We start from the raw sequence: 25,632 nt of genomic DNA on the forward strand, positions 1-25,632 counted from the left end.
GCCTAAGGACACAGGAGGACCAGATGTCACCTGGAATCCAGGCACTGAAGCAGGGCACCTGCTGTTATACCCCCAATATCTTCTCAGGGCCAGTGCTCAGCATCCCCACACAAAGCCTGGTTCTGGCCCGAGGGACTAGATGGAGAACACCACAAAGCAGCTGGACAAGGAAAGACAAGCATAAAAGGAGAAGACCAAATATTCTTTTATTCAAAATGAGATTACTAGTGAATACCCGAGCTAAGGTTTAGGGCTTACAGTCAGAGGCGAGTGAGGTTCTAGTACTCCTGATAGCAGGTTGGGATGGAGGGATAGAAATTCACAAATGTCTGACTCTAACAGAGACTACTGTGCACCTTCTAGAGACTCTCCTTCCTTAGGAGCCCCATCTTGTTTAGTAACAAAATCCTGGGCCAGGCAACGATATCCAGGCAAAAGAGGACTTTTTCCCGGCTTCCCTTGCTACTAGGTATTAAGTCTGGACAATGAGAAGCGAACAGAAGACTTATGTAGAACTTCTGCGGATTCTCCTTAAAATGAAGGCAGAGGCTGCCTTTTTTGTTTTTCTTCCTCACTTGCTCTTTCCTGTTGTTTGAATGTGGACACTGTGGCTGGGCACGTTTGAGACCACCCAGTGACCCCGGGGACAGAAACTTCGTGTCAGAATGGTGGGCTAGAAAAAGGAGAAGTGATAATAACCCTCAGTATTGTTAAGATGGCAGGATTTCCCAAACTGAACTACAGATTCAGCTCAACCTCCACTAAATTCCTGCTGCCATTCTTGCAGAAATTGACACACTGATCACAAAGTTGATATGGAAACGCAAGGACCCAGGACCGTCAGAACAATCTTGAAAAGAAGAATAACCAAAGTTGAAGACTCACGCTTACTGATTTCAATACTTATTGTAAACTTTGGGTTAGGCAATGTTTTCTTAGATATGACACCAAAAGCACCAAGAATAAAAAGAGAACGGATGAATTGAACTTTATCAAAATTAAAAAGATTTCTGTGCTACCAAGGACACCATCAAGAAAGCAAAAAGACTTGCTTTCAAGAAACCCACAGAATGGGAGAAAATATTTGGATATAATATACCTAGTAAGAGACATGTATCCAGAATACCTAAAGAATGCCTACAACCAAATACCAAAAAGATAAGTAGCCCAACTTAAAAAAGGATGTGAACAGGTATGCATGGAACAGGCTCCAAAGAATACGCAAAAATGGCCGATAAACACATGAAAAGATGTTCAACATCATTATCTCTTAGGGAAATGCAAGTCGAAACCACAATGAGATCCCAACTCACATTTACCCAGATGTTTATAATTAAAAACACAGGTAGCAACTACTGTTGGCAAGGATGTGGAGAAATTACAACCCTCATACATTGCTGATAGGAATATAAATTGTATAGCAGGTGCTTTGACAAACGGTGTGGTAGTTCCCCAATAAGTGAAGCCTTGGGTACTGTTGGAGCTAGCGATTCACTTCTAGGTATACATCCAAGAGAAATGAAGTCCTATATCCACATAAAACCTAGTATACATGGGGATGGAAGCTGGTGCAGCCACTCTGGAAAACAGTATGGCGGTTCCTCAAAAAACTAAAAATAGAACTACCCTATGACCCAGCAATTGCCCTACTAGGTATTTATCCAAGGGATACAGGTGTGCTGTTTCGAAGGGACACATGCACCCCCACGTTTATGGCAGCACTATCAACAATAGCCAAAGTATGGAAAGAACCCAAATGTCCATCGATGGATGAATGGATAAAGAAGATGTGGTATATATATATACAATGGAGTATTACTCGGCAATCAAGAAGAATGAAACCTTGCCATCTGCCACTATGTGGATGGAACTGGAGGGTATTATGCTGAGTGAAATTAGTCAGAGAAAGACAAAAATCATGACTTCACTCCTATGAGGACTTTAAGACACAGAACAGATGAACATAAGGGAAGGGACACAAAAATAATATAAAAACAGGGAGGGGACAAAACAGGAGAGACTCATAAATATGGAGAACCAACTGAGGGTGACGGGAGGGGTGACGGGAGGGGTTGTGGGAGGGGGGATGGGCTAAATGGGTAAGGGGCATTAAGGAATCTACTGACATCTTTGTTGCACTAGATGCTAACTAATTTGGATGTAAATTTAAAAAATAAAATTAAAAGCAAAAATTTAAAAAAAAGCTTTTCTGCCAGATCACCTTGGCAATATTCTACATAAAAAAAAAACTAGTATACAAAAGTGTATATTAGCAATAGTATATTATATCAATGTAATATATTATATTGGACAATATTATATATATAATATAAATTCATATATTAAGATATATTGCATATTATTATAATTATATATTAATAATACATTAGCGCATCAAATAGAACATTACGCGAGTATAATATAAACAATACAATCTACAATGTCATATTAATTATACTCTGATATTATAAAATATAATGTAGTTCAAATAATATAATATATGACATTATATTAATTATAACATTAGCAATATTATAGTAGCAATGAATAAATGTAATAGCCCCAAAATGGAAACAAACCAAATATCCATCAACTAATGAGTGGATAAATAAAATGTGGCATGTCTATAAAATATGATTTGGCCATAAAAGGAGTAAAGTTCTGATACACGCTACAACATGGATGAAGTGTGGAAAAATTGTGCCAAGTGAAAGAAGGCCACTCACGGAAGACCATATATTGTATGACTGCATTTCTGTGAAGTGTCCAGAATAGACAAATCAACACAGACACAAGGTAGATGAGGGTTTTCCTGGTGCTGGCGGGGTGGAGAGACAGGGAGTGGGAGAGATAATGGAGAGTGATTGATAATGACTCCAGGGTTTCTTTTCGGGATGATGAAAATATCTTAAAATTAGCTTGTGAGTATACTAAAAAAAAAAAAAAAAAAAAAAAGGGAATTTTACATTTTCGATTGGTGAGTTTGGTGGTTTGTGCGTAATATCTCAATAAAACTGTTAAAAATCAGGGAAAGGATAAACTACTCAATAATGACACAATTAGTTAGCATTTAGAAAAAAATAGACCCTTACCTCACTCTATGCACAAAAATAAATTCTAGATAAATCAGGTGCCTAAGTACGACAAGCAAACATTTAATGCGTTTAGAACACAATCTTCATGACTGTAAGATAGAGAGGGATTCTTTAAACAAGATATAGAAAACACTAGTCGTCAAGAAATATTTTACTAAGTTGAATTAAAAGAAAAATTTCTGGGGTGCCTGGGTGGCTCGTTGGTTAAGCGTCTGACTCTTGATTTCGGCTCAGGTCATGATCCCAGGGTTGTGCTTAAGATTAAGATTCTCTCTCTCTCTCTCTCTCCCTCTCTCTCTCTCCCTCTGCCTCCCCCATTTGCATTCGCTCTCTCTCTCTCAAAAAAAAAAAAAATTGTGTCCATCAAAAGAAATCCAGGAATAAAGTTAAAATAAATCACAGTGAGAATATATCTGCCAACAGTATTTCTTAAACAAAGATTAGTGTCCAGAATTTGTAAACAGCTCCAACAAACTTCATTAGTAATCAGGCAATGCAAATTAAAACCACAGTCAAGGGGCCCCCTGGGTGGCTCAGTCGGTTGGGCATCCAACTTCAGCTCAGGTCATGATCTCACTGCTCCTGAGTTCGAGCCCCCGTCGGGCTCTGTGCTGACAGCTCAGAGCCTGGAGCCCGCTTCTGATTCTGTCTCCATCTCTCTGCCCCTCCCCTGCTCGGGCTCTGTCTCTGTCTCCCTCACAAATTTGAAAAATAAAACTTAAAAAAAAAAATTAAAACCACAGTCAAATGCTGCTAACCATCAGACAGGCAAATATATTCAAGTCTGATGAGGAAGATAAATACCATATAGTTTCGCTTATATGTGGAAGCTAAAGGAAAAAAAAAACACAAATGAATAAGCAAACAAAAAGCAGAAAGAGACCTATAAATACAGAGAACAAACTGATGGTTGCCAGCGGGGAGGGGTGGGGGATGGGCAAGATGGGGGCAGGGCAGTGGGAGATGCAGGCTTCCGGTCATGGCATGAGTAAGTCGAGGGAAGAAAAGGCACAGCATAGGGAACGTAGGCAATGATGTTGTCACAGCGTTGTACGGTGACAGATGGCAGCTGCACGTGTGGTGAGCCCAGCAGGACATATAAGCTGTCCAGTAACTATGTTGTGCACCTGTATAACCTTTCCCCGCGCTGGGACCATTCCAAACACGGTCTGATTACTAGGCTTCTCTTTCATGCATAAGCATTTACGGGGACATATTCTTTGATCTAATGCTCCTACTTTTACTAATTTTCCCCCAAAAGGCAATTACACTAGTAAGAGAAATCTTAAAAATCATAAGGGTGCAGATGATGCAAACAGTATTTCTTAAGCTTTAAAACAACACTTGTATCCATAGTAAAAAGAAGTAAATCATGCGTGAGAACGATATGCACACAATTCAGAACAGTGTTGTTAACCGAGAGGAGAAAGGGAGAGAAAGACAAATGAGGACCAGGGGCAGGCATACAAGGTAATTTCAATCGTAGCTCTAAATTTTTACCTTTTCAAAATAGAATAAAGCAAAATAAGATTTGTTAAATGTGGGGCAGTAGGTTCACAGCCACTCTGTCATCTTAAAAAATACTTCCGTATATTCTGGGGCACCTGGGTGGCTCAGTCGGTTCAGTATCTGACTCTTGATTTCGGCTCAGGTCATGATCTCACGGTTCGAGAGTTCCAACCCCATATCGGGCACTGCGATGACAGTGCGGAGCCTCTTGGGATTCTCTCTCTCTCTCTCTGTGTCTTTCCCCTACTTGCCCTCTCTGTCTCTCTCAAAAATAAATAAATAAGCTAAAAAATTTTTCTGTATATTTAAATTTTCCATTTTGAAAACAAAAATGCAACATGTAATTTTTTTAACTGGCTCTTTTCTGCTTCCTGGCCTTCACTTGTATAAGTCCCTCTACCTGGATTCTTCACACAGTGGTTAACAGCAGGGGTATTAAGGGGCACCTGGGTGGCTCAGTCAGTTAAGCGTCCAACTCTTGATTTCGGCTCAGTTCATGATCTCACCATTCGTGAGTTCAAGCCCCCCATCAGGCTCTGCACTGTCACTGCAGAGTGACAGTGCAGAGCCTGCTTGGGATTCTCTGTCTCCCTCTCTCTCTGTCCCTCCCCTGCTCTCTCTCTCTCTCTCTCTCAAAAAGTAAATAAATAAACTTTTGTTTATTTTTGAGAGAGAGAGAGACAGAGAGAGAGTGGGGGAGGAGCAGAGAGAGAGGGAGACAGAATCTGAAGAAGCTGTCAGCACAGACCCTGATTCAGGGCTCGAACCCATGAATCGTGAGATCATGACCTGAGCTGAAGTCGGGTGCTTAATTGACTGAGCCACCCAGATGCCCCAATAAATAAATAAACTTTAAAAAAATAAATAAACTTAAAATAAATAAACTCAAAATAATAAATAAATAAATATTTATTAATTAATAAATATTAATTAATATTTATTAATAAATAAATAGACTTTAAAAAAAAGAGCAGGGGTGTTGAGGCACACTGCTTGGACTTGAATCCCAGTGCTGAGTTGACTTAAGGAGAGATTCTTAAATTCATTGCCTCAGTTTTTCTCCTGAACATTGAGTATAATAATAGCATTGAGCTCAGAGGGTTGTCATAAGGATTAAATGCGGCCACTAGACAGAAAGCACTAGAACAGTGCCTATAAGCATTTAATAATGTCTTCCATTGCCATCATCATCATCAATATCACCATTATGATGAAATCTCTTTGGTCAACTCTTATTCACCCTCCATATTTTTGAGGTCAGTTAAAATACTACTTTTTTTTTTTAGAAAGAGAGTGTGTGTCGTCAGCAAGCAGGGGAGAGGGACAGAGGGAGAGAAAGAGAGAGAGAGAGAGAGAGAGAGAGAGAGAGAATCTCAAGAAGGCTGCGTGCTTCATCATTGTTGAAGTCCAATTTACCTATTTGGTTGTTGCCACTCATGTTCTTGGTGTCGTATCTAAGAATTCGGTCAAAATCAGAGGTCATAAAGATTCACCTCTGTATTTTCTTCTAAGAATTATATCGTTTTGGCTCTTATATTTACATCATTGATCCACTTTGAGTTCATTTTTATATATGATGTGAGGAAGGGATCCAACTCCATTCTCTCGCATGTGGATATTCAGTTGTCTCAGCACCATTTGTTGAAGAGAATGTTCTTTCTCCAGTTGGTGGTCTTGGCAACCTTGCTGAAAATCAATAGACGTAGGAGTTTATTTCTGGGCTCTCAATTACATTCCACTGATCTATAGGTCTATCCTTATGCCAGTTAATGTAGCTTTGTAGTACATTTTGAAATCGGGAAGCTGGAATCCTCCAAGGTTGTTTTTTGCAAAGAGGCAAAACTCTCAGCAAAATACTGGCAAGCTCAATCTAATGGCACATTAAAAGAATTATACTCCATGACCATATAGAATTTATCCAAAGAAAGCAAGGGTGATTCAACATAGGAAAATCAACCAATATCATACCTGATATTAACAGAGTGAAGAAAAAATATATTCACATCTACATCCAAAAAAGATATTGGTCTGCAGTTTTCTTGTGGTGTCTTTGTCTGGTTTTGCTAGCACGTCAATTCCGATTTCATAGAATGAGTTAGGAAATATCCCCCTTTTTCTATTTTTAGGAACAGTTGGAGAAAAACTGATGTTAGTTTTTCTTTAAAGGTTTGGTAGAACTCACCAATGAAGCCACTCAGTCCTGGGCATTTATCTGTTGGGAGATTTTTGATTTCTGGTTTAATCTCTTTATTTTTTACAGATCTTTTCAGGTTTTCTATTTCTTCTTGAGGCAGTTTTTGGCAGTTTGTGTTTTTCTAGGGATTTTTCCGTTTCATTTCATTTGTCCGTGTTACTTAATTTGTTGGTGGACATCGTATATGATATTCTCTTACAATCTTTTTTATTTCTATAAATTCACGAGTAATATCCCCACTTTCATCTGATTTTAGGTATTTATGTGTTTTCTTTTTTTCTTAGTACAGCTAGGGCTTTGTCAACTTTGTTATCTTTTCAAAGAACTAACATTTGCTTTAAGCATGCATTACTTTAAATAGATATATAATATATTATATATATAACACATACTATATCTTTATATGGATGTATACCTGCACTGCATTACCAATGAGTTGTCCTCTCCACACTTGATCTTTCCTCACCACCAAGTATTATTTATGGTTCTTATAAAGCCAGCAGCGGTTGGGCACATCTTCAACTAGCCATACTTGGGAAGGGTCTTTCTATCTTCCATCACCCACCGCCCATCCAGAGGGAGGCCTCAGTCACGTCCTCCGATCAGAATCTCTGCCACATCCAGATTTGCGGGTTTCTTCTCATGCCACCAGCACCTGCAAAGAGCACTATTTGAGTTGTTTTCAGATGGCTACAACATTATGCCCCTCCCTGGGACACCTCAGAAACCACACTCAAGTGGTAGCTGTCAGAGGTGGGAGAGGAGTAGTTATGGCTTCTACTGCCGTGTATGAAACCTCATCCTGTAGGTATTCACCTCCTCTTACTCACCACGCCTTGCGGGGAGGGCAGGTGATGGCGGCGACAGTGAAGTCTAGCTTCTGATTCCCCAGAACCAGCCCCCGTCCCACACTGTTGCAATGTCCTGGGGGTCTCTAAAAATGCCTTCCAAGTACTGTGTCCTGACCCATCCCCAGCCATAGCTTTCTCCCCAGAGCAGGCCACCTCCGAGACCAAGATCTGAGTCTAGTCGCAGAGTAGTTTAAAACACTGGGCTGTAGAATACAAGATTATCTCCCTTCCTCCCTACCTCAGGTTCAAATGACATCCTCTTAAGTCACTTGAGAGGGCTTTTCAGCAGCTGGATGTACTAAAGATTTTGACTTCACTTTTATTTTCCAAAGTTTATTTGGCCTTAAGGTATGGAAAACATCCAGTCTGCTACCTTTACACTTCTTTATGATTTCTTTCTTTCTTTTTCTTTTTTCTTCCTTCCTTCCTTCCTTCCTTCCTTCCTTCCTTCCTTTCTTTCTTTTCTTTCTTTCTTTCTCTCTTTCTTTTTTCTTTCTTTCTCTTTCTTTCCCTCTTTCTTTCCTTCTTTCTCTCTTTCTTTCTTTTCATCACATACCCTTGTCTATTCTTGGTTCACTTGGAAATGGTGGTGAACTTGGAAGAGGAGGAGGGAAGCATTCATGTCTGGCTTCTCTTACCTGACACTTTGGCTTTCCAAAAGCCATTTGCAGTTTCCAGGCTTTCTTGCTGTCATGTTACTTTGTGACTTGAGTCAAAAACAGTGGAAATAATTTGTGTTATTTTTACCCTAGAAATATGAGCAGAGCATGTAGGAATGTATAACGGTGCTTTTTCCATGGGTATCACATTCGTCGAGATCACTGTTTTTAACCCATACTGAACATGTAAAATCCTAGAACTCGCTGATCTATTTTAGTAGGTCACAGGAAGCATGCAAACCATAGAAACCACAATCAACCAAAACATCTGTGTTGAAAAAAGGGCAAGAATTTATCTCCTAAGGGTGTCAACCGAACAAATCCCATCACAAATAAGTAAGGGAGTTAGTTAGAAGGGGAGTCATCAAAGTAACCTGAGGCTGGTTGATAAACTTTCCCGTCTTCTTGATCAAGTGAGAACCTAGTGACAAAAAAAAAAAAAGAAGTTTGACTTAATTCACTTAATAGCTGAGTGACTATTAACCATGCTCCCCCAGATCCACTCTGATTTACCAGGAAGCTGACACCTGTTGGCTACGTCAGCTGGACTCCAGCTTCTCCCTCTTCTTGTTGGGTTCAGGCACTGGCAGGAGGTCAGAGGACTTCTGTTCCTGCTCTCCTCCTGCCCTGTGGAAGTTCTAGCAGCAGCTGGGTCCTTCTATCTTCAGCTCGCAATGGGGATTGGGTGATATTTATTCGTTTGGCCCTTCAAGCATAGGGTAAGAGTTCCCACTAGTCTTTGTACTTCTCGCCACCTATTGGTTCTCTTCACACGGCCCACCCTTCCATACGTTCGATCAGCCTTACGCTGTGTCTTCAAATTGTCGTCTGAATGTGCCTTCCGTTCTCTGTGCTAGACATAAGACAAAGATTCAGATTCTGGCTCTGCCACCCCCCTACCTCTCTGCCTCTCTCTGTTTATAAAGCAAGGCTGGAGTCGGTGATGTCTAGTGCGAAGACAGAAATCAACAAGGGCAAAATTCTGGGGTCTTGACCTTCCCCATCGCAGACTGACTCAAAGGAACCAGCAGCAAGAGGCCCCAGTGAGGGCATTCCATAAAGTGGGCACAGACCCAGCATCACTGGGTGAGTACGATCTGTTTTACCATTGAAATCTCGGAAAGACCCTTCTGACCCCCACTCAGAGACCACATTAGGGACCAAGTGGAGAACTTTTCATGTTCCTGACCATGCCAGGAGCTGTCTTCTAAGGAAAGACCTGAGGCCCTTCTTTCTTCACACAAAAACCAGGTCGTATGCAGGATACATGGTTACAACACATAGAAATCCAGAAGGGCCCCCCCAGATTTCACGGAGTGTTTTACTGTTGTCGTTAGCCACTATTCTGTTGAGTGCCTACTTCATACCAGACACTATACTAGTTGCTTTGTATCCATTGAAGCCCCACCGACCCCGGAGGCCTCGTTATTCCCAGTTTATAGTTGGAGAAGTCAAAGCTTAGAGATTCACCAAGGCACCAGCATAGGCACTCAGATCTCCTGAATTCCAGAAAGTGTGTGGAGCCAACTCAGGTGACCCAATGTTCCCTCTGGGACCTGAGGAATATTCCTAAGCACAATTGCCTAAATTGCAGAATTCGCCCTGTCTTTGTCTTTTCTTTTTTTATTGTGACAAAACAAACATAACACATTATGTTTGCGTCACATAAACTCTTACGATTTCTCTTTGTCTTTTCTTTTTTTATTGTGACAAAACAAACGTAACACATTATGTTTGCGTCACATAAACTCTTACGATTTCTCTTTGTCTTTTCTTTTTTTATTGTGACAAAACAAACGTAACACCTTACGTTTGCGTCACATAGACTCTTACAATTTTAACCACTTTTGAGTGTATGGTTCAGTGGCGTTAAAAACGCTTGTGATGTTGTGCAGCCGTCACCATCATCCATCCCCAGAACTCGTCTCATTTCGTAAAACCAAAGCTCTGTACCCATGAAACATGAGCTCCCCATTCATCCCTCACCCAAGCCCCTGGCACCCACCATCCTACTCTCTGTCTCGACTGTTTTGACTAAGTATCTCATGTCTCATGTAAGAGGACTCATCTGGTCTTTTTTGTGACTGGCTTATTTCACTCGGCATAATGTCTTCAAGGTTCTTCCGTGGTGTAGGCTATGTCAGGATTTTCTTCTTTTTGAAGACCGAATAATATGCCATAGTATGCGTGTGCCGCATTTTGCTCGTCCATTCATCCATGTTGGAGCTCTCGTGAATAATATGGCTATCAACATGGGCATATAAATATCTCTTCAAGACCCTGCTTTCAGTTCTTTTGAGTACATAACCAGAAGTGGAATTGTCAGATCACATAGTAATTCTACTTTTACATTTTGGGGGAACCACCACACCATTTCCTACAGCAGCGGTACCATTTTTACATCCCCATAAGAGTAAGCAAAGGTTTCTGTCTGTCCACACCCTCCCCAACACTTGTTATTTTCTGTTGTTTGGATAGTGGCCATCCTGATGGCTGTGAAGTGGTGTCTCATTGTAGCTTTGATTTCCGTTTCCCTGATGATCAGTGGTATTGAGCATAGCACGTGCTTCTTGGCCATTGGTGTATCTTCTTTGAAGAAATGTCTATTCGAGTCCTTTGCCCAGTTTTGAATTGAGTTGCTGTTTAGTTGTTGAGTTTTAGAAGTTCTCTGTCTAGTTTCAATACAGCTTCTCCTGAAAAAAATGTCCCAAGTGCCTTTGAGAAGAACACATAATGCTATTATTCTTGGATAGAGTACTCCATGTAAGTCTGTTAGATCCAGTTGGCTTATTGTGTGTTCAAGTCCTGTGCTTTCTTCTTTTTTTCTTAATTTTTTTTTAACGTTTATTTATTTTTGAGACAGAGAGAGACAGAGCATGAACGGGGGAGGGGCAGAGAGAGAGGGAGACACAGAATCGGAAGCAGGCTCCAGGCTCCGAGCCATCAGCCCAGAGCCCGACACGGGGCTCGAACTCACGGACCACGAGATCGTGACCTGAACCGAAGTCGGACGCTTAATCGACTGAGCCACCCAGGCGCCCCTCAAGTCCTGTGCTTTCTTACTCATCTTCCATCTGGCTGTTCTATTCATTATCAAGAACAGGGTATTGAAATCTCCAACTATTATTGTGCACCTGTCTTTTTCTCCCTTCAGTCCTGTCAGTTTTTGCTTCATATATTTTGATGACCTGTCATTAGGTATAGATACTCATAATTGTTATGTCTTCTGACTGTATTGAACCCTTTAATATACAACATCTGTCCTTATCTTCTGTAAACTTTTTTTGATGTAAAGTCTATTTTGTCAGGGTCTCCTGGTTGGCTCGGTTAAGGGTCTGACTCTTGATCTCAGCTCAGGTCTTGATCTCAGGGTCGTGAGTTTGAGTCCCACGTTGGGCTCTGTGCTGAGTGTGAAGCCTGCTTAAAATAATAATAATAATAATGATAATAATAATTATTATTATAGTAAATAAAGGCTATTTTGTCTGACATTGGTATAGTCATCCCTGCTCTCTTTTGTTTAATATCTTTTAGTTAATATTTTTCCCCATCCTTTCACTTTCAATATATTTGTGTGTTTAGACCAAAAACGAGTCTCATGTTGACAACATATAGTTAGATCAGGTTTTGTTTTGTTTTGTTATTCATTCTACCATCTCTCTATCTTTTGATTGGAGAATTTAATCCATTTACATTTAAAGTAATTACTGATAAGGAAGGACTTAGTTCTGTCGTTTTGGCATTTTTTCCTATGTGCACACTTACAGTTTTTTTTGTCCCTTTTTTCTTAGCCTACTGTCTTATTTTGTATTTGGTTGATTTCTTTGTAGCAAAATATTTAAATTCCCTTTTATTTCCTTTCGTGTATGTTCTAAAGCTATTTTCTTTGTGGTTACCACAGAGATCACATATAATATCCCAAGGTTATAACATTCTAGTTTAAAATTTTTTTAACATTTATTTATTATTGAGAGACAAAGAGAGACAGAGCATGAGCAGGGGAGGGGCAGAGAGAGAGGGAGACACAGAATCCGAAGCAGGCTCCAGGCTCTGAGCTGTCAGCACAGAGCCCGACGCAGGGCTCGAACTCACAGACTGCGAGATCATGACCTGAGCCGAAGTCGGATGCTTAACTGACTGAGCCACCCAAGCGCCCCCATTCTAGTTTAAATTTATACCAGTTCGACATCAACAACACACAAAACCCTGCTGCTTTACGGCTCTGTCCTCATCCCGTTTGGTGGCTAGTGTCACAGAATTACATCTTTATGCATGTGTGCCAAGGGGAGTGGGTGGGGCACAGATAGCTGCTACTGTGCCAAGAGCTAAAAATGACCAAAGTTAACTGCAACTGATCATCCAAGGCTTCCCCTGACCGTTGCAGGGCCTTCAGTAGACTCCAGAGTTCTGGAATAGTTAGGTCAGACAGATTCTGTCGGTACAATTGTTGCCTGGATAGGGAGAGAGATTTCTGGTGCTTTCCATGGTAATCTCTTCCCAGACTCTCAGTGGTGTTTTCTTTTATAAAAACTTCTTTCTGGAGAGTGGAACCTACAATAATTGAGGCCCTTCTTGCTAAGGACATCTCTAATACAAGAGACAATTTTGCATCCCCTTTTCATTAAAAATCTGTACCTAGATAAAATTTCCAATCTGATCCCAAATCCATTGTGGATGGTCACACGAAACTCCTTATATTGTCTCCACCATCACCCACAGCCCCCCTGTTGGCATTTATCCTCTGAAGAATGAAGTTCTGTTGTGCTTATTTCATGCAAATTATCACCGGCAGAAGAGAGGAGGAAGATTTCCAGATAGAGAGACCCACAAGATAACCCCAGAGTCGTTAGACACAGGAGCAGATGTACAGGGCGTGCCTGACTCATACTCAAGGTTGCATAAGTAAGATTTCAAAATTAATATTACTCTGAAGTCCTCAACCTAGGGTATAGGGTTCCTGGCTGGAAAAGAAGAACTGTTTCACTGTTGTGTGTAGGTTTTTTTTTTTTTTTTCTTAAAATTTTTAACATTACTTGCCCGTGTATCTCCGCCTTCTTTTTTGCAGGAAACATTATTTCCTTCTTCTGCACACCAAGTTTCTACCTCCAGATCTCTTTGGTTCAGTTGCTGGGAAGCCTGACGCTCCAGGGCCACTTGGGAGAAGCCATCCACTGGTGAGTTGTGGGTGCTTTTTTTTTTTTTTTTCATTATTTTATGAGTCACAGGCTGAAAGCATCCCGACGCTGGAGATGTAGGGATGGGAGCACCCTGAGGGCTGCATAGCCCAGGCTCCTGGGGGATCGTCTTCATGGAGGAAAGGGTGGAGGGTGGGGTGTGCACCAGGATCATTGGAGAGGCTCTGATAGCAGTGAACAAGTTCAGAGCAGGCTGAGAGCCCCCCACGGGGCTCAGGTGAGAGGACAGCACGCTGAAGAAGACAGGAGAGTAAGGATGCTCAGGCTACTGCCCCTCACTCTGCCCTCCCCAGCCTCCAAGGGCTTGAAAGAACTGGAACTTTCTATCCCAAATACTACCCGCCCCCATATTCCATGTATGTGATGGTCCAGGCCCTGAACCACAATGGGCCCCTTGCCTCAATTCAGGACAGCCACGGAGGCTGAAGTGAGGAACCTCTTTTTCTGAGAGGCGGCTTTTTACTGATTCAGGATGTGTCCTGCCACTTGAAAGCGGCACCTTGCTAAGTGTCTGCTGTGCTAGGAGCTAGGTGTGCTGGAGTGACTGGGGAGAAGCAGTGTGGGAAGAGGCGGCTGGTAGTTGAGAAGCCAGTGCAGGCAAACAAAGAGGAGGGGAGGCAAGGTGGAAGCCGTCAGAGCAACCGACTTCCTCGCGCTCCATCCTCTCCCCCCACCGGCCCCCGTTCTGAACCGCCAGAGGGTCTGGGTTGTGCATTTCTGACTACAGACTTCCTGTGTGCTGCTGAAGCCCAGCCTTTGAGAACCATGGGCCTACTGCACACTTTCCTACCCAGATGAGGAGGCTAACCCTGTGGTTGGTTACAGAACAGCCTAGAGGGTGTGCTGCAGTTAAAGGGCTGTGTGCAAGGACCCCCCTGTCGGGTCTCCCGCTGCATTACCTGGGAGGCTAGTCCACAGTGGGGCATCGCGTTTCTCGGTAGCTTGCAGCCTGCTGGTTTTCTGTCATTCATTTACCGAAATGGTATTTCTTCAGCAGCCTCTGGGTGCCGGCTGAGGCTCTGGGGCACCAAGATCTCTCTTTGCAAGGCGAATCCCTAAGCCCTCATGGCGTTTATTTTCTAGTAGTGTGTGTGTGTGTGTGTGTGTGTGTGTATGTGTGTGCATGTGTGCATGAGTGGGGCATGCTCGTGTGGGTGAGTGTGTGGGCTTTAAATCCAAATGCCAAAGAAGTTCTGTTCAAGGCATGCAAGGATACCTAGAAAATCGTTACCGGTTCCGCATCCGTCTCTGCGCTCCCAGCCTGGGAATAGAAGCTCCTGGGGTCTTTTTGTAACTGAAGAGCCCCACGTTCAAAATCCAGCTCAGCTATCACTTGTCCTGTGAATCTGGGGAAGTCGTTTAACTCATCCGTGCCCGCATTTCGAATTTCTGCACCGTAAAGATGGGTGAACACATGCTCACAAAATTATTGCAAAGAGTAAATTAATTAACGCGGGCAAAGCACATAGCACAGCACCTGGAGTTCGAGGAGCCCTCAGTTTAACGATCCCAGGTGTCATCCTTGTGGTGGATACGTTGTTTTTCTTCCCAAGCTGGATTAAAGGTTTTATTTAGTTGCTGCAGATTTCCAAGAATCTGGCTTGGTGAAATGCAAAACCTAGAAGTATCGATCACAAGAGAAACGGAAGAATGAGGGCGTGCACAAAGAGAAAAACCGATTCCCAGCCACTACCAGGAAAAAGAATCGACTTTCTTTTTTTTTTTTTTTTCAACGTTTATTTATTTTTGGGACAGAGAGAGACAGAGCATGAACGGGGGAGGGGCAGAGAGAGAGGGAGACACAGAATCGGAAACAGGCTCCAGGCTCCGAGCCATCAGCCCAGAGCCCGACGCGGGGCTCGAACTCACGGACCGCGAGATCGTGACCTGGCTGAAGTCGGACGCTTAACCGACTGCGCCACCCAGGCGCCCCAAGAATCGACTTTCTTGAGACTCTTGATGTTAGATGTCAGACTCAGTATAAAGACTTTCACGCAGTCTCTCAATGAACATTTCTTGGTGCCTCCTGTAGCCAGAGGCTATCCTAAGAGCCGGGGACAGGAACATGAGCTGGACCTCAGGGAGCACAGGATGGAAGGTCGTGTGATAAGGGCCTGTCAAGAGGCAAGCACGGTTTTATGAGACGCTCTCGAGTGATCGAGGGGGGAGGTGGGTTTGGCTTCACAGAGAAGGGGAATCGGAGCAGCTGGCGGACGGCTGGGAGCTCACGAGTCTAGGCTAGGACATTGCCTTTGAGGTCCCGCCACATACAAATCGTGGGGCTGCTGGCGGTTTTCAGCAGAGGAGCGCCCGATCTCCCAGCGCGGTGCTGGGCAAGACAGGTGGAAACGGAGCGTGGTCAGGAGCAAGCCGCGTGCAAGGCGAGACGACGGCAACGATGAGGCGAGCGGCGTCCGAGGCCAGGCGGTAGGGGCTGGCAGGGGGGCCAGACCCGGAGGTGTTTACGAGGTGAAGTTCACTGGACTCGACAGAGGTCGCACAGAGCCCATCCCTGCTCCGGGCGCTGCGCTCGGTCCTCCTCTTCGCTCATCTCTGCGGCCACTCAGCAGAGTTAGCGTTTTATACATTCAGAAACTGCGAGGGGCGCCTGGGTGGCGCAGTCGGTTAAGCGTCCGACTTCAGCCAGGTCACGATCTCGCGGTCTGTGAGTTCGAGCCCCGCGTCGGGCTCTGGGCCGATGGCTCGGAGCCTGGAGCCTGTTTCCGATTCTGTGTCTCCCTCTCTCTCTGCCCCTCCCCCGTTCATGCTCTGTCTCTCTCTGTCCCAAAAAAAAATAAACGTTGAAAAAAAAAAAATTAAAAAAAAAAAAAAAAAAAAAAAAAAAGAAACTGCGAATCGAGGAAGTAGTTAGCCCCAAATACCACAACTCGTAAGTCGTTGGAGGCAGGATTTGAACCTGGGTCTGTTGGTTCCTGAGGCCTGCTCCCAGCCTTCTGAAGACGAGGGACCCGGGACAATGCCCACTCCCGCTTCCTGGACAGTCAAGGATAGTAGCCAAGATAAGGAGTCCACCAGCTGAAGGATGCTTCCGGGCGTGTTGGGCTCGGGGTGGGTTGAATGTGAGGTACCTGTATGATGCCCATTTTGCCCACTGCTGTATCTCCACTACCTAGAATGCAGCATGGCTCACAGTAGGTGCTCAATAAATGCTGGTCAAATGAGTGAGTTCTTATATGCAGGAGGCAGTAGGAAACTCAACTCTGAGAGGTAGGGGTTGAAAGTTGAGACCAGAAGCCAGCGCTTCGGGCAGCATTGGCATTCGGGGGGCCTAAAACCCTGTAATTACACCACACGACTCAGCAAGAACTTTGGGGTGAGAATAAAGAGACAGCGGGTAACGAGGCGGCAGCCAAGGATCGTGCCCGGGGATTCTCGCAGTGTAGACGGGGGAAGGAGACACCAACGAAGAAAATGAATAAGAAGGTGCGAGACAGGCACTAACCTCCCGGAAGCCAGGCGAGTTTGTGTTTTTTCCCAAATGTTTAGCAATTTTGAGAGAGGGAGGGAGGGGCAGGGAGAGGGGGAGAGAGAGAGAGAGAGAGAGAGAGAAAGAATCCCAAGCAGGCTCTGTACCATCAGCACAGAGCCCGAGGTGGGGCTCGACCTCACAAACCGAGATCACGCCCTGAGCTGAAATCAACAGTAAGATGCTCAACCGGCTGAGCCCCCCAGGAGCCCCCAAAATGAGTTTTAAATGGAAGAACCTAACAGACGGGTCCGATGCTCAACGAGGATAAGGCTGAAGGAGAGCCAGGCATTGAGCAGTGGGATTGTCACTGCAATCTTGCAGGAGAAGCTTTGGCAGGGTGACGGAGGCAGAGGGTGGACAGGGGTGTCAGCGAAAACACTCTCGGCCTTCCAGCCACATAACATGGAACGCACCGTAGCTTACAAACAAGGCTTTATTTATTTATTTTTTTCAGAGGATGGGCTGTTCAAGGCCAGGGCTTATGACTTGGTGATGCTGGGACTCTGCCTCGTTTTGCTCCGTCCTCTGAGTCTTTTGTTCAGGGTCCCAAGCACCAGGCCCTCACAAGACAAGCTGCAGAGGCAGAAGGGGCCAGGGGGGCCAGGGCTTCTGCTGCTTCTCTCCCATCAGAGGAGAGCATTTCCAGGGACCCCCTGGCCGTCCAGGAGTGGGTCACAGGCCTGCGCGGCCCGGCAGAGGAGGTAGGAAAAAAAGCAAGTGTGCGGCGAGGGGAACTTTGTAATAGGAGTCGAGCTTTCTGGGAAGGCCCGGGGTGTTGAGAAACGGCCGGAGGGTCGACAAGCGGTATCTGCTGGAAGGAGTAAAGGGAAGTGATCGACGGGCGCATGCGAGCTTTCAAGGTGATGACCGCGAAAGGAAGACGAACGCTGGGCCGGGGCTGAAGGGGAGCGGGGACATTTTTAATGTCCGATACGCGGTGTGTGATCGTTTCGTCCTCTGATTACAGGGCGGAGGAAGATGGGCGACAACGACACGCTTGCCCTGTTCAGCTACCCCATGCTGTCCACACCCCAGTCTCTGTTCACAACCGGCAACCAGGGGGGCCACGAGGAACCCACCACCAATTACGACTATGATTACAGCGCACCGTGCCAGAAAACCGACGTGAGGCAAATCGCAGCCAGGCTCCTGCCTCCGCTCTACTCACTCGTGTTCATTTCCGGCTTCGTGGGCAACCTGCTGGTCGTCCTCATCCTCATCAACTGCAAAAAGCTGAGGGGCATGACTGACGTCTACCTGCTGAACCTGGCCATCTCCGACCTGCTCTTCCTTTTCACCCTCCCCTTCTGGGCCCACTATGCCGCCAACGGGTGGGTCTTCGGGGATGGGATGTGTAAGACGGTCACCGGGCTCTATCACGTCGGGTACTTTGGCGGAAACTTCTTCATCATCCTCCTGACCGTCGATAGGTACCTGGCTATCGTCCACGCTGTGTTCGCTTTAAAGGCCAGGACGGTCACCTTTGGGGCGGTGACAAGCGCGGTCACCTGGGTGGCGGCCGTGGTCGCCTCTCTGCCGGGGTGCGTCTTTAACAAGTTGCAGTGGGAAGACTCTTTTTACTCCTGCCGCCCTTCTTTCCCACCAGGATGGAAGACTTTCCACGCAGTCACGAGGAGCGTCTTGGGCCTGGTCCTGCCCCTGCTCGTCATGATCATCTGCTACTCCGCGATCCTCAGGACCCTGTTCCGGTGTCGGAACGAGAAGAAGAAGCACAGGGCCGTGAAGCTCATTTTCGTGATCATGATCATTTACTTTCTCTTCTGGGCCCCCAACAACATCGTCCTCCTGCTGAGCACCTTCCCGGAATCCTTTAACGTGAGTGACTGCCAGAGCACCAGTCAGCTGGACCAAGCCACGCAGGTGACGGAGACCCTGGGAATGACGCACTGTTGCATCAACCCCATCATCTACGCCTTCGTCGGGGAGAAGTTCAGAAGGCATCTCTCCGTGTTCTTCCGAAAGCACATCGCCAAGCATCTCTGCAAACAGTGCCCGGTCTTCTACGGGGAGACCGCGGATCGAGTGAGTTCCACATACACGCCTTCCACAGGCGAGCAGGAGGTGTCCGCGGGCTTGTAAACGAGTAACGGTTTGCCTCCGACCGTCAAGGGGGGGGGGGGGGGACGGAAAACTGCATGTGATAAAAGGCTCAGGGTCGGACTCACCAAGACAGACTTCGTCCCTCCCTGTGCGGCCAACGGGCGCTCAGGGAATGTTCCAGAACAACTGCAGGTGCAGACCGTGACTCTCCAAAGAGCTCCTCCCCAGTTCCTGGGAAACGCCACATCTGGAGAATGCCTATGCCCCTCTCCCAGCCTTCACCTACGCCTCGCTCGCCCCGCAGTGCTCTCTCTCTGGTCAGGGGCCCAGCTGGAGGCAGGGAGGGGGCTGAGCAGACACAGGGGGATGGCGTGTGGGGTCCCGGCCGTGCCAGGAGGAGGGAACTGCGGGCATGGCTGAGCCTGGGTGAGGAGGAAGGTTTCAGCAGCATTGTCCCCAGCCCCGCCTGGAAGGCCTCCCCCCCCCCCCACCCCGCCACCCCCGGGTCCCAGAGCCTGGGAACCATAACAACTCTCGGAGAGCTTCCTTTGGGTCCAATCATCCTCTCCGGTGCAAGCACGGGACACATTTTTGCTTCCTTGTGATTTATCTGCGATAACCACGCACCCTACACCTGAAATCTAGCAACCCCCATGGCCCGTTGTTCACATGCGTCTCACATGCCACCTCCCCCCGATGTAAAAATGTAAGAACGTTCTTGGTTAATAAAATACGCGTAATCTATAATGAGATGAAAAAATAAGAGCCCTCGACGGGTCGTAACCAGGGAAAGGCGGGCGGTGGGGGAGGGGGGTGCAGGTAGTGATGATAGGAAGGAGTGAAGGCTTCGTTCCTGCATCAGGAGCTCAGGAGGGTGTGTGAGGCCGCTGCCCCAGCAGTGTTTTCCGGAATCGGAGGCCAGGAAGGCCAGGAAGGAGGCATCGGAACCCATAGAGGCCTCATGTCTTTGGATCTTGCTGTCTATCCCTGCTTCCTGCTGCCCTAGCCCCTTCTGCCGCGCTCCCCCAGGCCTCATCACATCACTGGTGCCCAGAGGATTGCCCGGCCCCCAGGAGAGTTAGCCGTGGGGAGTAGAAAACGGTGCGCCCAGAACTCCTCAGTGGGCCCGCGAGATAGGGAGCGACAGGCGTGGGCCCCGGGGTGTGTCGCCGGGACAGAGAAGCGGCCCGGGAGACGTGACAGAGGCCCTGCCTTGGACGTCACAGGCGGCCTGTGAACATCAGGGTCTAACCCACCAGGCAGGGTGGAAGACTCTAGAAGGGCTGGGGAAAAGCGTTTTTGCAAACTACCTTCCAGCGCCTCATTTTTGGATACAGGCGTAGAGTTCAGATACGTAAAAAAAATAAACAAAACTCATCGTCATCATCATCACCCTCGAGTAAAAATAGAAGTAAACCTAAAACTACAACTTGTAAATGGGGCAAAACGTCATTTGAAGAGTTGCTCTTAGGTCAAGTCTGAAAATACCGTATTAGTCACCGAAATCTGGCTTTGAGCTTAAAATGTCGGAGCGCGGGATGCTGGGAACACTACCAGTGCAGCATAAATAGTGTCGATCGGGGAGTCGGGTCTGTGATCCACGGGCTGCCTAGTGATTGGTGTCTAACTAGTATCATGGGGATCACAGCACATACTCCACAACTGCCATCCCAACTGCGTCTTTATTCTCCCGGACTCACTGCCAGACATCTCTTTTGTGTCCTCGCGCAGCCCAGGACGTCAGGGGTTTGATGCTGTTTGGATGCTTCGGTGCTTTGTGGATATCCTCATTGAGGCTCAAACTGTCCGGTTTGGATCGGGAGCTCCTATATCGCACGGAGCCCTAACCAAACGTTGAAACCCAATTTGTAAAGGAGGGGCGTTGGGTCACTTAAGGAAGCAAAGGCTTTTATCTCGGCGGAGCCAAGTGAAAAACAGCCACGCAGGGACCCAGTGCATTTCGGATCTGGTGCAAGCAGGAAACACGGGGCTTCTGGAACCTGGCAACTCGGGAGCTGGAAGTTACTCTGCTTCTACTTTCCTGCTTCACAGCCAGAGAAGGCTCCGGAAAGAAGCGTGTGTGTTTGGAGAGGGGCGTGCATGCTTCACCTTCAGGTATTTGTATCATCTGAATGAATGCGTGAAATTTTGTTTTGGTGATGAGATGGAAATATTGGGGTTTTTAAAGCTATGATTTGGAAAATGAATCAATGCTCGCACTATATTGTTTTTTAAAAATATATATATATCTGGGGGGGGGGGCGGCGCCTGGTTGGCTCAGTTGGCTAAGTGTCTGAATTTGACTCAGGTCATGATTTCAAGATTCGTGAGTTTGCCCCCTCCCCCCATGGGCCTCTGGGCTGACAGCACGGAGCCTGGAGCCTGCTTCTGATTCTGTGTCTCCCTCTCTCTCTGCCCCTCCCCTGCTCACTCTCTTTCTCTCTCTCTCTCTCAAAAATAAATAAACATTTAAAAAATTTTTTTTAAATCTGATTAGCGACTCCCCATTTTCTCCTCTCTCCAGCCTCTAGCAACCACCACATCCACGATTCTGACTATTTTAGACACCCCGTAGAAGGAGAATCGTGGATTATTCATCCCCCTACGAGTGGCTTCTCTCACCCAGCATAATGTCCCCAAGCTTCACCCATGTCGCCGCACAAGGCAGGACATCCTTCTCTGTAAGGTTGAGTAATATTCCACTGCATGTATATGCCGCATTTTCTCTATACGTCTACAAAAGTGCCCCAAATTCCAGTTATACAAGATGTCAAGTTCCAAACATCTGCTTTCCAACATTCTACCTGTAGATAGAATGATGTATGATACACTGAAAAATCTGGCAGGGGGGGTAGAAGGCGTGTGAAGTGTTCTAACCACAATAATAATAATGATAAACCTTAGATTGTCTTATTTTTCGCTTTTCACTCCTTCCCCTGTGCGATTACACATTCTCGTCCTCGCCATGTGACTGACAGTGTGCCCTGCAGGTGTTCCCCCCCCCCAACCCCTCCCCAGGAGGCTCGGCCACCGAAGAGTGAGCGGAGGGACATCTGCCTCAGCCACACGGAGGGGTAGAGTGGTTGGGCCGAGCCCCTGACTCCCCCTGCTCAGCCACCGGAAGGTGCATCCCGGGCCACCCCGGGCACTGTGGCGAGCCAGCAGGAAGACGCAGAGAACACGGCCAGAGCCCAGGCACACAGCAGCCACGTGTCACAGGGGCAAGCGGTCCGTGCTCGCTGTTTGAAGCCACCGGGCCGCGGGGGCTGTTGGCCAAGAAGCACAAAAGCGAATTAGTACATACGGTACAGGGTGGCTTTCTAAATAAAATTTGGAAAAGTATCTGTTTGTGGTTCTATCCTGGAATTCAGGGTGACAAGCATGCCTGGGGATCCGTCACGCACCGGTCTGGGGCAGGTCCATAAGAACGATGTGTCAGTTCCCCCGTACTCAGACCTCCAAGTGCAGGGACGGGGGGGTGGGGGCGTGGAGGGGTGGAGGATGGAGTGTTTGCAAATCAGCAGGCACAGTGCAGAGTGCGGAGATAGAGGTCGATGTGAAATCATCCGAGAGCCCAGAGGAGAGGGTAGCTAACTCGATGAAAGCCCTACATCACAGTGGTAACAGCTACAGTGGGATTTGAGTGCCACCAGGGAAAGCGCCACGTAAAAGCTGTCAACCCTCTCCATTCTAGAAGCGGAAACCCTGTCTTTATCCCGAGGAGAACCCTTGAGTGGGCGGTTTGAGTCCAGCAGACGTCAGGGAAGATCATCATTCCCAGGGGCGGGTGTCTTAAGACTTCTGGTGGAGTTGGGGGCTTGGCAGAGCCCCTCCTCCTCCCTGCTGTCATCCGCGATGCACGACGCTCAAAGCAGCTGGCCCTGTCGCCTCCTTGGGAGTGAGCCACCCGGACCCCCTCCTTCCACTTTGCCTTTTTCTCCTTATCCGGGTTTCTCTAACAAATGGAAGATTTGCCAGGGCTTCAGGGAAGCTTCAGGGAAGATTAGCCAGCAGCCCAAAGGCCACCAGAGGTCACCAAGAAGCAGCTTGTCATGAGGGAAGAGGCATCCAGGCTGGTGAGCGGACCTCCCGTGAATTGGGGGGAGGGCTGGCCCTGGGCACGGTGAGTGATTGCAGTTGGCGAACTCTTTGGACGTGGTCACTTCGGATCTACGTTTGGAACTTGACCCAGGGGCATCTCACATCCTCGAGCCCTCCTTGCTGCCTCACTGCCCTGTGTCCACCACCTCGGCTCTCCAGTCCCCTCCTCACCTGCCCGGCTGGCCGGCTGCCCGGGAGATGCCCCACCCAGAAAGGAGGTGCTGGCCCCCCATTCCTCGCACGATTCTCTCAGACCCCCACACACCCTTGGCTTTGAGGACAGGAGCCCCCTCTCACCTCCCCACCAATCCCACCCTTTTCTACAAGCCTTTCCTGCCCAGATGTGTCTCCTTATAGGACTGGGGTGGGAGGAGTTGACACGACAACTGGGGGCACAGTTGTGAGCCCCCGAGGGAGATGGGTAACCCGGGTGTCAGTGGTTTCCTTAGAACTGGAGGGTACGTAACACCTCCCTGCCCTCAGCCTCAGGCTGCAACTGCCTGTTCTGGGGCAACAGGAAAAGTCCTACATGATATCCTGTTTTGCGTAGACCTCAACCCAGAGGTTCAGGTGTCATCCGATCCGCCAAAGTCACCCTGGGCCTCTCACAGCCCTTAATCGGTGCGTTGCACTGCATTCACCCCCCACCCCCACCCCCGCCATCCCGGGAAGGGCCTGGACCACAGAGACATTAGTCTAGAGAGGACAGCGTGATGACCCCCAGCCCCACTCACCGCGTCGTGTGTCTGAGGCAGAAGGTGAAGCAGTGCTGGGAGTCACGGGCCATTGCTAAGGCATCATTGCTAAGGCACACAGGTGACAAAATGTCAGTAAGGAGGGATTCTTCCTGTTTCTTTGAGGACCACGGGGATTCTCTGGATTTCTTGGGGAAGGTGGCTTTGGGGACACCGGGAGTGTCGTCCTTGGTGGGAGTCACAGAGCACTGACAGCAGATACTGGAAACGGGCTGTTGTAGTGCGGACCGACGGAAGGAGCCGGAACGTCTGATAGCAAGGCTCTGGCGAGACTGGTTATGGCAGTCCGTCGAACAAGAGAAGCCAGACGTGACAGAGGGTAGCATCTACGATTCCACTTATATGGACTTAAAGGAGAGGCACAGGAGGATCCCCGGTGACAGAAGTCAGAGTGGCCCTTACCTCTGGGCACGGCACAAGGCGACCTTCTGGGGCGATGAGACAATTCCCTATCACCTCGATCAGCGAGGGGGAAGGTGGTTATGTGGGCGTGTGCATACCGAAACTTCCCCAAGCTGTGCACCTAGGATCGGTACGCTTTGCTGCATCTAAATTATACTGCCATAAAAACAAACGAGTAATTCATAAATAAATAAATCCACCATAAAAATAACAATGGAAGAGTCACATAGAGGGAGCGTTTTTTTTTTTTTTTTTGAATAACCCGATGAAAGGCCTATACTGTGATCTTTAGCAAAAAAAGAAAAAAAGAACAGAAGAGAAAGAAAGAAAACAGAGAGAGAAGCATGAAGGACTGGTGTATGTGTGGGAAAATGAACCAAAAGGTATACGTGGGAAAAAGTCTGGATTGAGACACATCCCGTGTTTAAAAGGATTGTGTTGAGGGGCACCTGGGTGGCTCAGTTAGCTAAGCATCTGGCTTTGAGTCAGGTCAGGATCTCAGGGTTCATGAGTTCGAGCCCCGCGTGGGGCTCTGTGCTGACATCTCAGAGCCTGGAGCCTGCTTTGGATTCTGTGGCCCCCTCTCTCTCTGCCACCTCTCCACGTGACCTCTGTCTGTGTCAAAAATGAACACTAAAAAAAAAAAAAAAAAGACTGTTTTGAGATTGGAAGCCTATGTCTGATTTTTTCCCTTACTTTCCATCGTTTTGTTTCCCCTAACTTCATACATTAGACAGACTGAAATGTTCCCTTGATTGTACACTGAAGTGCCCAGGGGTCCTCACTTGCTTGTGACTCGCTGGGATGAACTCCATCCTGAGAGATGGCCAGAATCCACCCCTGGACCCAGAAACCCGAGAGGCATAAACAAGACACCTGCTCAGCTGTGCCTCCCTGTCTCAGCCCGTATATGCATCATCACCCCGTTTCCCCTCCAGTGAGTGTTGTCCAAACCGGCATGGCCACAGTCATCTGGAGTACCGAAGGGGGGAGCTGCCTTCGGAACCCCCGGGGATCGAGGGCATCACTTGACAGATGAGGAAGTGGAAGGGCAGAGGGGAATCTCTTGCTAAAGGCAGCACAGTCTGGGACTCCAAACCTGCTCCACACTGCCCCCTGGGGGCAAGCCTGCCCTCACATCCTCAGCCGCCCTGACGCTGGACACGCAGAACACAGGGCAAAGCCCCAGCCCTGGTGGTGAAAATGAAAGCCAGCCACGGGCACATGCAGAAATGTAGCATCGTTCGGCAGCATCTGAGAGCTCCACACGTCCACACAGCACCAGCGAAGACAAAGCTGGTCTCAGAAGACCCAAAACTC

At 47.2% G+C, this 25,632-nt stretch overlaps 1 protein-coding gene and 1 long non-coding RNA gene across 2 annotated transcripts; both read left to right on the forward strand.

Annotated features, from left to right (window-relative positions):
* The first annotated feature begins 264 nt into the window (after window positions 1–264).
* On the forward strand, window positions 265–22,396 carry LOC123605576. The gene is made up of 5 exons (XR_006715815.1): window positions 265–275; window positions 15,633–15,636; window positions 17,820–17,823; window positions 19,162–21,169; window positions 21,579–22,396. It is a non-coding gene; the product is annotated as an uncharacterized LOC123605576 (long non-coding RNA).
* On the forward strand, window positions 12,433–19,168 carry CCR2 (C-C motif chemokine receptor 2). Its single transcript, XM_045492638.1, has 3 exons — window positions 12,433–13,210; window positions 13,374–13,482; window positions 17,961–19,168. Exon 3 carries the CDS (start codon window positions 17,972–17,974, stop codon window positions 19,091–19,093), a length of 1,122 nt encoding a protein of 373 aa, XP_045348594.1. The 5' UTR covers window positions 12,433–13,210; window positions 13,374–13,482; window positions 17,961–17,971; the 3' UTR covers window positions 19,094–19,168.
* Window positions 22,397–25,632: the final 3,236 nt, after the last annotated feature.

The sequence above is a fragment of the Leopardus geoffroyi genome, chromosome A2, assembly GCF_018350155.1.
Source record: "Leopardus geoffroyi isolate Oge1 chromosome A2, O.geoffroyi_Oge1_pat1.0, whole genome shotgun sequence".
Taxonomy (NCBI): Eukaryota; Metazoa; Chordata; class Mammalia; order Carnivora; family Felidae; genus Leopardus; species Leopardus geoffroyi.

What these genes read in the sequence shown, in the direction of transcription:
- CCR2 (XM_045492638.1), top strand. Translation starts at nt 17,972, where the DNA reads ATGGGCGACAACGACACGCTTGCCCTGTTCAGCTACCCCATGCTGTCC.